The 12005-nt window shown below is 44.4% G+C and overlaps 1 protein-coding gene across 4 annotated transcripts in view; it reads right to left on the reverse strand.

The window, feature by feature from the left end:
• CASP6 (caspase 6) overlaps window positions 1-12005 on the reverse strand; it is a 27313-nt gene that overhangs the window by 5463 nt on the left and 9845 nt on the right. For 2 of the 4 annotated variants that reach the window (XM_017890407.1, XM_017890406.1), the window contains exons 2-5: window positions 4242-4284; window positions 3643-3789; window positions 2742-2818; window positions 846-1021 (exon numbers count right to left, since the gene is read on the reverse strand). In XM_017890407.1, coding sequence (XP_017745896.1) covers window positions 846-1021; window positions 2742-2818; window positions 3643-3789; window positions 4242-4270 — 429 coding nt within the window. In that variant the 5' untranslated portion in view covers window positions 4271-4284. Of the gene's footprint in view, window positions 1-845; window positions 1022-2741; window positions 2819-3642; window positions 3790-4241; window positions 4285-9272; window positions 9791-12005 lie in introns of those variants that run through there. The other 2 variants (XM_017890405.1, XM_017890409.1) reach the window with 2 other exon arrangements.

Genomic DNA, 12005 nt, shown 5'->3' on the forward strand with positions numbered 1-12005 from the left:
AAAAAAAAAAAAAAAAAAAAAAAAGAATCCTTAATGATGTGCCAAGTAATATTATTCATGAAAAAAAAAATTTTTTTTTTTGAGACAGAGTCTTACTCTGACACCCAGGCTGGAGTGTGGTGGTGTGCTCTCGACTCACTGCAGCCTCTGCCTCCCAGGTTCAAGCAATTCTCGTGCCTAATGGCTGGCATTACAGGCACCTGCCACCACGCCTGGCTAATTTTTGTATTTTTAGTAGAGACAGGGTTTCACCATGTTTGCCAGGCTGGTCTTGAACTGCTGACCTCAGGTGATCTGCCTGCCTCGGCCTCCCAAAGTGCTGAGATTACAGGCATGAGCTATCACACCTGTAAAAAATACTTTTATCCCTAAAACCAATTTGGCAGCAGAGAAACAATCTTGGTTTAAGGGGCAATGTGAAAGGGATGAGACAGGATAGGACTAGAAGGGCTTTATTTTTCCATTCTTTCCACTGGTTTATATGCTCTCCACCTCCCAAAGAAGCAAACTTAGTCTGATGAGGTTGCCTTGCACGGCACTCTTTAGTCAGCAGGTACCTTTTCCAATGGCTCTCCTTGATATCATCCTGGGCCAGGGAGTAGCACATTGGTTACTTCGTGAGTCACTTCAAGTGTCAATCCAAATGCTGTTACTTTGTAATACAGACAATGAGAGTGTCAAAGAATTATTACTAACAGCTCAAAGTGCAACTCTGATTGGCCAGAATTCAAAAAGGGCCTGTCCAATTACTGGAGAAAGTTACTTTCAAAATTGGCTTTTAGACCTTTATCACATGTTCAGAATGACAGACTTTATAATTAAGATGACAACGTAATCAGTCTTACCTGAATGATAAATATCTTGGGTTTTCCAACCAGGCTCTGACACTTGTCTCCTTTGAACAAGCCAGTTAATGTCTGAATTTCGATTTTAGCATCATATGCATAAATGTGATTGCCTTCGCCATGGCTCAGGAAGACACACACAAAACAATCGGCATCTGCGTGGCTAGAGGTTGACACTATAAAGGACCCAAAAGAGAATATAGAAATGAAAATACGATGCTTGTTATCTACACATAAAAATTCAGTTTATTAATACTAGAATAAAGTTACGTCCACATGACTGGGGAGGAGGAAAATTTGTGGTTTTGTCTTTTTTGTTTTTTTGAGACAAGAGTTTCACTGTTAGTGCCTAGGTTGGAGTGCAGTGGCACGATCTTGGCTCACGGCAACCTCCACCTCCCCGGTTCAAGCGATTCTCCTGCCTCAGCCTCCCAAGTAGCTGGGATTTTACAGATTCGAAACCATACCCAGCTAATTTTTGTATTTTTAGTAGAGACAGGGTTTTGCCATGTAGCCAGGCTGGTCTCGAACTCCTGACCTCAAGTGATCCACCCACCTTGGCCTCCCAAAGTGCTGAGATTACAGGCATGAGCCACCACACCCGGCCTATTCTTTAATAAGTATAAAATATCTGTAATGAAACAACTTATTTTAGTCTTTAATCAAACAGAATATACCATACTGTATCTTATGTTTTAAAAAATCCAAATTTATTCAAGTTCAGAGTAATAGAGTTTGACCAAATTTCATTAGTCTTTCTAAAACACAGAATGATGTGGAAAACATAAAGGGATTATGATAGGGAATCTCATTTAAGATCCAAGTTACTTTGGCAATAAACTAAAAATTTCCTTGAATCAGCAGAGACCTTAGAGCAAAAGTCTCAGGAACTGCTGCTCAACAACTCCCCATGCGTTGCTGCACTTTCACCATAGGAACACAGCACTTAGGGCCGGGCGCGGTGGCTCACGCCTGGAATCCCAGCACTTTGGGAGGCCGAGGCAGGTGGATCACTTGAGGCTGGCAGTTCAAGACCAGTCTGGCCAACACAGTGAAACCCTGTCTCTACTAAAAACACAAAATTAGCCGGGCTTGGGGGCGAGCTACTTGGTAAGCTGAGGCAGGAGAATCGCTTGAACCCAGGAGGTGGGGGTTGCAGTGAGCTGAGATCATGCCACTGCACTCCAGTCTGGGAGACACAGTGAGATTCCATCTCAAAAAAAAAAGAAGAGATTATAGCACTTAGAGCTTCCAAAAGAGTACTCAAGGCCGGGTGCGGTGACATGAGACTGATGTCTTCCAAAGCTTCTGAGCAAAGTAGAAAAGCTGGTAAGCGGCCAAAGTTAAAATGATGTGCAGTTTAAAGAAGAGCTCTGAAGAAAGTTTAAAGTAATTATGCAAATATAATGGTTGGCAAATGATTTGAATACCCATGGCATGCAGTGATGATTATAATACAGGTTGTAATTAGAATACGTACTCCATATTGATGGGAGGATTAAAGGAGGTAATGTATGTAAACCAACAGTATTTGGAAACCAGTGAGAAAATCAGTCATGAAAGGAGTCAATGAGAAAAAGCCTATTGACTGCCCAGCACCTGTAGTAGTTGCATTTTAGGCTTTTACCGCCAACTAAAGGGATCATTTCATTCATTTCTACAATAGACTGTAACTAGTGGTATGCTAAATATAAACTTTAGAGGCATAATTCTTTGCAACGGTCTCTAAATGTGCTGGGTAATGGAAACACGGAAGGATACCCAAAACCTGTAACCTGTGCTAAATTAATACTTCTTTTGTCACATAAGTAATTGCTTGTACCTGTCTTTACAGATAGGATGAAGGACTCAATCTCATTAGAGGAAGATGAACTATATAATAGCAAAACTACCTACCCTCATGAATTTTGAGCAGTAGTTCTTCTGCTTTAAGATCATTAAAGCATTTCACTTCAAATCCTAGATCTGAAAACCTAGTGATATATTAAATGAAATGTTAGCCTATGAACTTTTCAAAGTTGTCAAATATCCTTACTTTGGAGGAATCTATACACATTTTAATGACACATAAATTTTCTTTCTTTAGGAGAAAAGAAATGAAATATAACAATGGTGGTTTTCCCTTCATTCACCATGGTAGGAAAGGATTTAATCATAATGACAGCCGATTCAATTTAGAGTGCTGTTGTCTACTATGCAAATGTTAGTACAAATGCAAAGCCTGTCAACATTTAACAGAACAGAGTAAGGAAGATAACTCAGGCAAGTTCTTAAGGGAGGCTGCATCAAAGCGAGGCCCATCTTTAAACACTCTTGATCTGCTATTACCTTATTAGTGTTGACAAGTTACGATAAGTAACTTTTTTTTCCCTACTTCTATGAGTCTGGAAATTTTTTAATTTTTAATTTTTTTTTTAACTTTTCTTTTGGAAGCCTGGAAAAAAACTTATTTTATTTTTTATTTTAGAGACAAGGTCTCACTCTGTAGCCCAGCCTGGAGTGCAGTGGCACGATCACAGCTCAGTGCAACCTTGAACTCCTGGGCTCAAGCAGTCCTGCCCCTTCAGCCTCCAGAGTAGCTGGACTACCGCCACCATGCCCAGCTAATTGATTTTTATTTTTTGTAGAGACAGGGTCTCACTCTGTTGCCCAGACTTGTCTCAAACGCCTTGCCTCAAGTGATCCTCCCACCTTGGCTTCCCAAAGTGCTGGGATTACCAGCATGAACCACCACACCTAGCCAAAAGTAATTTTATCACTTAACTGCCTCATCTTGATATGTAGATAAAACTACTACCTGCGGGTAAGATTGTCTCTGTCTGTGCAGGTGCCCCGCCTTTCTGGCAGTGTTAAGTGCCAAAAGAACCTCTCATGATTGAAGATCAAAGCAATTCCTCTCCTCCTGTGGTCCATTTTGTACTTTTCTGCCGGATCAAACATTTCTCTGTTAATGAAAAGTTCAAAAACAATCACTTCAAGTCATATTAAATAATAAGCCCCACCAAGTTCTAGGTCAACATGTAGACAGAGATCTGAGCTTCCTCCTTGCCAGGTTGATGTTCCACTGGTGTGCTCCAGGAAAGGCCATGCTAATAAGGAAAGTCCTGAAATATCTCTCTGGCAATTGGAAAACAGCAGCCATGTGCCATCCTGACACATCCCTAACCCTCTGCCTTGATGTCTTTCCCCGGGCCCCTAGGATCCAGCAACCAAGAATAACCACGAGGCTCAGAACCAAGCTCTAGCTCTAGGCTCATGCCATGCCAATATGTATTCTGACTCCAGGTCCCTCGACAACCAGGGGCAGCTCCCAGGACCCATTCTTGCTTTGATTTCTGTAGGCTGATCATGGCCATCAAAGGAAGAGACCTTTATTAGAAAAGAGCACGGCTTTACCTTCTATAGAAGGCATCTGTTTCTGTCATGTTTTGTTCCCCACCTATTAAAAAAAAGGTTGATTTTTGTTAATTATTTTTTACTTAAGGCAGTAAAATATAGTAGGAACTCCCATTCCCCTTCCAGCTCCCAAACTCTAAGACCCTTCTGTTTCAGTTAGTTTAAAAGCCAAAGTATATGAAGAGAAGGAAATGAAGGGAAACTGCTTACTAATAAACTATAAATTAACAGTTCTGTGCTTTCTCACCCCCAACTCAACCTGCAAAATAACAATCTTAGAAATGGAGAAAATATTACACAAATGCATTCACTGCAAAATATGCCTAGAGTAACATAGTTCTGTGATTATAGAGTTGAAATATTAAGTTGCTTTGTTATGCAGAAAATGTTTTTGCACATATTTTCTGAAACAAAGAATTGAGTCCTACAGGAGAACTGAAATACAGTGTGTGGTTAATGCTGGATTAGCAGTGGTGTAGGCCTGGAAGAGGTAGAAGTTCGGGTGGAGGAAGGGAAGGGCAAGGGCAAAGACTTGGACCTTGGATCTCCTGCATGATACATCTGCATTTCCAACTCTATAAGGGAGCTCTCTGCTCTCCAATCTCAACTGGACTCCCTACTCCCTGGACAGCCAGCCTTCCACTGAATTCCTATCTACTCTCTAGAGCAGTGCTATGTCATGGAACTGTCTGTGATGGTGGAATTGTTCCATATTTGCACTGTCTCATAAGGTAGCCACTGGCCACATGTGTCTACTGAGCATTTAAATGTAGCTAGTGCAACTGAGGAACTCAACTTATTTTCAATTTAAATTAATTGGCCAGTGGCTTCTACACCGGACAGTGCAAAAATGGTGGCATCTTCTACAATAAAGTCCCCATCCACTTATGCATCTGTTTTTACCTGGTAGCTCAACAGCTTAGAGGGGAGACAGTAATGAATAAACCGAAATACTAGCAGTATAGCAAGATGCACCCTTCAGTTGAGGAGGAATGACCGCAAAGCATGGACTCTTACCCATCATCTCCTAGCCAAAAGGGTTGTGTTTCCCTGTCCTTAAGAGATCTCCCCATTACTAGCCCCCATCACCTGATTGTTCTAACCTCACTTCTCCTAAAAAAAATACAAGCTGGGGAATTCAGTTCAAGTCCCCTTTAGCCTATTCCTCCGGGAACTGCCCCAAGCAATCAGACCCAACTAAGACCCCACTAAGGCATCCCTCTGTCCATATGCCCTAAGTCAGTTCTGCTCAACCTTGGACATCAGAATTCCTGGTATGGATGTTAAAATGCAGATTCCTGGATCCTGAGACAGAATCAGAATCTTAGAGGAAGGAGGTGACAGCTTCATTTTCACAAAGTGATTTTACACTAAGGTGTGAGAGCTAAAAGCAACTTCTCCAACTGGTCCTCCCCGCTGCATGGCAGATGAGAAAGCTGTTTAGTCCGACCTTTGCCCTAGGTGAGCACAGTAACCAGGTACTTCCTACTCCACACACTGCTCTATGAAGACAGCACAGGGATTTCACTCTTCCCATTTTCAAAAGCTGTCGGGATCTGCTGCCTTTTGATAACCTCATCTGCTTATCTTTTAACCAATTAGACTACAAAGAAACAATAACTTCAAGAAAATTAAACCCATATGTCACAACCATCCGCCTCACCCGCCAAAATTCTGCACAACTTGGAAAGCACTCAGTGTCTCAGTGTCTGCCCTGGTGGTAGCAGGCCAGCGGCTCACCTCGTGCGGCTTCTGCTCCATACAGACTGCTGAGCCGGAGGCTGCTCACAGCCTAACTCGCGGAAGCCGTGCCAAATGGCTGCTCAGCAAACTAACTCATATCCCTCAGGGTGAAAACACTGGAGATGTATTCTTGCTTGGGTCTTTAAAACTCTTGTTTCTCATATTCCCAAAGAAGTAGATTCCCAGTTGTTAGCTGATATATTAGTAACTTAAGATGTGAGTTTGGGTTGTTTCAAATATGCCCTCACATTAGTCAAGACCTACAGGTTTAAGAATGGCTAACTAGTATCAAGTAGCTGCTCAAGAAAATCTATCTAAAACGACGTGCGGGCCGGGCATAGTGGCAAGCCTATAGTCCCAGTTACTTGGGAGGCCGAGTCAGGAGGATCTCTTGAGCCCAAGAGTTCTAGGATATAGTGTGCTATGACTGCCCCTGTGAATAGCCACCGTACTCCAGCCTGAGTAACAGAGCTAGACCCCATCTCTTAAAATAATATATTCAGTTTCAAAGTTAACAGATTTGGCAACCTCAGTGAGGGATTTTTTTTTTTTTTTAAGTTTTTGTGGTGGTGTTTGTTAATGCTACAGATGTAGGAAAAAACCTAGGCTCTGGACACCCCGGTTCTGATGCTGACTGGCTGTAACTTACCTTCACTCTCACAAAGTGCACCCTGCATCCTGCAGTACCAATTAATGACCAGGTCCAGTGGCCACTCTAGCAAACACCGAATCAGAACAAAATGCTATGGAGACAGATGTCAGGACCTAAGTTCCAATACTTTTCTGGAGTTGATAAACTTTACCCACAGATTGCAAAGAAAATAACACATCATGACCACCTTGAGCTGTGTATCCCAAGCAGACAAGTTTTCCAGAAGGGAGCACTTAAGTATCATTATGCCGCATTTATATTTATTTTTTTATTTCTATATTTTTGAGATGGAGTCTCACTCTGTCACCCAGGCTCCAGTGCAGTGGTGTGATCTCAGCTCACCACAACCTCCGCCTCCTGGGTTCAAGCGATTTTCCTGCCTCAGCCTCCTGAGTAGCCGGGATTACAGGCATGCGCCACCATGCCCAGCTAATTTTTTTTTTTTTTTGTATTTTCAGTAGAGACGGGGTTTTGCTATGTTGTCCTGTCTGGTCTCGAACTCCTGGTCTCAAGTGATCCACCTGCCTCAGCCTCCTGGAAGTGCTGGGATGACAGGTGTGAGTCACCATGCCCGGCCTGCATTAATATTTAAAAACCTGGATAAAGTAAGAAATAGCTTTATTGATATGGAGAAAATAAATTTTAATGAAGCTACCCTCTATAACAGATACAGAAATTCCTTTTCATTTGCAATCTACTTATCAAAAATGTGCCCTTCCTTAAACCTGATTCTTGACCTCTTTTCACTTTTTTTTTTTTTTGAGACAGAGCCTCCCTCTGTCGCCCAGGCTGGAGTGCAGTGGCGCAATCTTGGCTCACTGCAACCTCCGCCTCCCGGATTCAAGAGATTCTCCTGCCTCAGCCTCCCCAGCAGCTGGGACTACAGGTGCCCACCACCGTGTCCGGCCCTCTTTTCGCTTCTCTTCCTTTCCAGGATAATGTAACTGCCACCTCCTTGTTCCTTAAATCAGTTTAGGTTTTACAAAACTAATCATTCCTTTTTTCACCTCACTCTAATTTGCTAATCCCTCCAGATAATCCTGCCAGCTACCATTTGTTGATGGCCTGACCCCTTAGATACCTTATCTCACAGTTCCACAGCTCAGGAACAGGGACAGAGTGGGCCAGGCGTGCCAAGGGCGGCAAAATGGAGTTGGGATTGAAAGCCAGGCCCACCTGCAGATTCCAAAGTCTCTGCAGGCCCATCTCCACGGAGCCCCTCCCATCTGAGACCAGCTACCTTTCTAAACTTTGTTCAACTTCCCAAACGACTTGGGTCATTCTACTGTCATCGTCTTCATTCACTGCACTCTCTATGAAAATCTACCCATCGGCTCCATCAACAATATGCTTAGTAACCCTATGTAGAGTAACCTCTATCAGGCCTAGAACATGTACTGGGGAGTGCGGTGGAGGAAGAAGATGAAGGGTGCAGGTGAGTGACGGAAACCCCGGCTTCCCGCCCCTAGAGATTGTAACTGGATCCTGCACTGTGCCTTCAGGACAAGGCTACCTATCTACTCCCTCTACGACCATGTGACTTTTACAACTTGCCTCTGGAGCACCACTTCCTTTGTGCAGCAAAATATAAAAAGTTCTTAAACAAAGGCACTCTAACCAACTGCAGGTGTTTCTTTTTCTTTTTTCCTTGATTCTCACTCTGTCGCGGAGGTTGGAGTGCAGTGGCGCGATCTCACTGCAACCTCCACCTCCCGGGCTCAAACGATTCTCCGGTCTCAGTCTCCCCAGCAGCAGGCGCCCACGCCTGGCTAATTTTTTTGTATTTTTAGTAGAGGCGGGGTTTCACCGTGTTAGTTAGGCTGGTCCAGAACTCCCTACCTTTGGTGATCCGCCCGCCTCGGCCTCCCAAGGTGTTGGGATTACAGGCGTGAGTCACCGCGTCCGGCCAACTGCAGGCGTTTCGACCTTTTTGTTTTACTCTGGCCAGGCTTGAAGTTTCTGAACTTTACCAGTAATAAGTGACAGAACGTATGCTCTTAGCAAGAGATTATTTTGCAGAGAAAAGTTATTGTGGTTTTGGCTCAAACCGACAGACAGCAGCAGGTTTCCCGGATGCAGAAGAGAGATACCCGGGTGTGCTCGCCGCCAGGAACTGGCCGCCTCCAGGTGAAGCCCGGACGGACTCAAGACCTTGGCCCGGGCACCCCGCGGGCCAGTTATGATTTATCACTCGGCGGAACAACCCCTCCTTTTTACTTTTCGAAGTGAGCAAACAAAAGATCCAACCCGCAAAAGTCAGCATTTAAAACGGCCAGGCGTGGAGGAACGTCAGGCCCGGGTGGGGCCAGCCTTTTAAGGTTTAAACAGCCGGGGCGCCCAGAAAGCGCTCATCGCCCAGGAGGACAAAGGCCTGCCGCCACGCCGGCGCCGCTACCCGGGACCGCCAGGAGGCGGCGGCCAGGTCCCCGAGTGCTTCTTAGACTAACGCTCGAAGCCGTCCCCGTCGGCCCTGAGCCCTTCAATCCAAGAGTGCAACTGCTCCAGGCCGCCCTGCAAAGCCGAAGGAACCCGCCGCCCCGCTCCGGTCCGCGCGACCAGCCCGCTAACCCGCGTTTCCCCTCCAGCAGGAGCAAGACGCAGACCCGCTCGGTGCCCAGTCGGCGCCCCCGGCCTACCTGCGGGGTGCACCCCGCGGAGCCCTGACGCCGAGCTCATTGCGGCCAACCGCGCAGCCAGACGCCCTGGCCTCCGCTTCCTGAAGCCAGAGGCTCCCGGCCCCGCCCTCGGCCCTTCCTCGGCGGCCCCGCCCTCTGCCCCAGAGAGCGAGGCCAGTTGGTTCTGGCGCCGCCGTAGCTCCCGTGGATCGTGCTGATCCTTCCTACAGAGTTAAAGCTCCTCCCAGTCGCTCTGGAGCTCGCGGAGGCCAAGAGCGCGGGGGCGGGGAGAGGTAAGCGGTCTTCGCCTCCAGGCCGGCTGGGACTAACCGGGCCCTGGGGACTTGCCAGATGCCACCCGGGGGGGAACACACACACCCCCTAGCCCGAGGCAATTTCACATCACTTGTGTGAGCTCCGCCTCATTTAATCCCAGCTGCCCCAAACATTTCCTGACTTTCTAGAAGTACAGATTGTTTTATACCACTTAGCAGATACTGCCTGTATTTCAACATTGGCTCGCTTTGTCTGTCACATTTTGGTAATCTCGCAATACTTAAAAATTTTTCATTGTTATTATGTCTGCTATTGTGATCTGTGATCAGTAATCTTTAATATTATTGCAATTGTTTTGGGGCACCATGAACCACGCTCATAGAGGAAGGGGAAATTAATCCATAAGCCCTGCATACGTTTGGACTGCTCCACCAACCTTTCCCTTCTCTCTCCCTCTCCTGGGGCCTCCCTATTCCTGGAAACACAATATTGAAATTAGGCCAACTAATAATCCTACAAAGGCCTCTAAGTGTCCAAATGAAAGGAAGAGTCTGTCACTTTAAATCAAAAGCAAACATGATTAAATTAGTGAGGAAGTCATGTTGGTAGGCAGAAAGCTAGGCTTCTTGCTCCAGTTAGCCAAGTTGTGAGCTGAAAGGAGAAAAGCTAAGTCACGAATGCAAAGGAAAAAATTTTGAAGGAAATTAAAAATGCTACTCCAGTAAACACACAAAAAATAAAGCTAAACAGCCTTATTGCTGATATGGAGAAAGTTCTAGTTGGTCTGGATAGAAGATAAAACCAGCCACAACATTCCCTTAAGCCAAAGCCTAATCCAGAGCAAGGCCCTAACTCTTCATTTCTATGGAGGCTGAGAGAGGTGGAGTTGCAAAACAAAAGCTGGAAGCTAACAGAGGATTGTTCCCGAGGTTTAAGGAAAGAAGCTATCTTCATGACATATAAGTGCAAGGTGAAGCAGCAGGTGCTAATGTAGAAGCTGTATCAGGTTATCGAGCTCTAGCTAAAATCATTGATAAAGGCATCTACACTAAACAACGATCTTTTGTTTTTGAGATAGTCTTGCTCTGTCACCAAGGCTGGAGTACAGTGGTGCAATCTCGTGCAACCTCTGCCTCCTGGGTTCGATTCTCCTGCCTCAGCCTTCCAAGTAAGTGGGATTAGAGGCATGTGCCACCATGTCCAGGTTAATTTTGTATCTTTAGTAGATACGGAGTTTCACCATGTTGGCCAGGCTGGTCTTGAACTCCTGACCTCAAGCAATCTGCCCGCCTCGGCCTCCCAAAGTGCTGGGACTACAGGTGTGAGCCACCATTCCCAGTCAGAACAACAGATCTTAAATGTATATGAAACGGCCTTCTAGTGGAAGAAGATTCCATCTAAGACTTTCATAGCTGGAGAGAAGTCAATGCCTGTCTTCCAAGCTTCAAAGAACAGGCTGATGCTCTTGTTAGGGGCTAATACAACTGAAGACTTTAAAGTCAACATTCCTTTACCATTCTGAAAATCCTAGCGCCTTTAAGAATTATGCTAAATATGATCTATAAATGGACCAACAAAGCCTAGTTAGTGACAGCACATCTATTTACAGCATGGCTTATGGAATATTTAAAGCCCACTCTTGAGCTATAGTGCTCAGAAAAAAAAGGTTCCTTTCAAAATATTACTCCTCATTGACAATACACCTGGTCATCCAAGAGTTCTGATAGAGATGTGCAGAGACTGATGCTGTTATCATACTTGCTAACACAACATCCATTCTGAAGCCCATGGATCAAGGAGAAATTTTGACTTTCAAGTCTTGTTTACAAAATACATTTCATAAGGCTGTAGTTGTCATCGTGATTCCTCTGATAGTTCTGAGCAAAGTAAATTGAAAATCTTCTGGAAAGGATTCATCATTCGAGATGCCATTAAGAACATTTGTGGTTCATGGGAGATCAAAATATCCACTTACGGTATGTAACTAGAAACTAGAGGGGAGAAAAAAAGAAAAACGAAAAATCAAAAATATATGTATCAGACACAGTGGCTCATGCCTGTAAACCCAGCACTTTGGGAGGCCAAGGTAGGAGGATTGCTTGAGGCCAGGAGTTTTGAGACCAGCCTAGGCAACAAAGCAAGACCTTGTCTCTACAATTTTTTTTTTAATTAGCCAAGAGTGGTGGCACATGTCTGTATTCCCAGCAACTCAGGACACTAAGATGGCAGGATTGTTTGAGCCCACGTTTGAGACTGCAGTGAGCTGATTGTGCCACTGCACTCCAGTCTGGGTGACAGAGTAAGACCCTCTTTAAAATATATCTATATCTAAATTATATATAAATATATAAATTATGTATTATATATATAAATTATGACGGTGGAATATATGAATTTATATATTATATATTCTATTTTAATATATTTATATTTTATATATTATATATACAAAATATATATTATATATATATTTATATA

The sequence above is a fragment of the Rhinopithecus bieti genome, unplaced genomic scaffold (assembly GCF_001698545.2).
Source record: "Rhinopithecus bieti isolate Rb0 unplaced genomic scaffold, ASM169854v2 scaffold_19840, whole genome shotgun sequence".
NCBI classification, from domain to species: domain Eukaryota; kingdom Metazoa; phylum Chordata; class Mammalia; order Primates; family Cercopithecidae; genus Rhinopithecus; species Rhinopithecus bieti.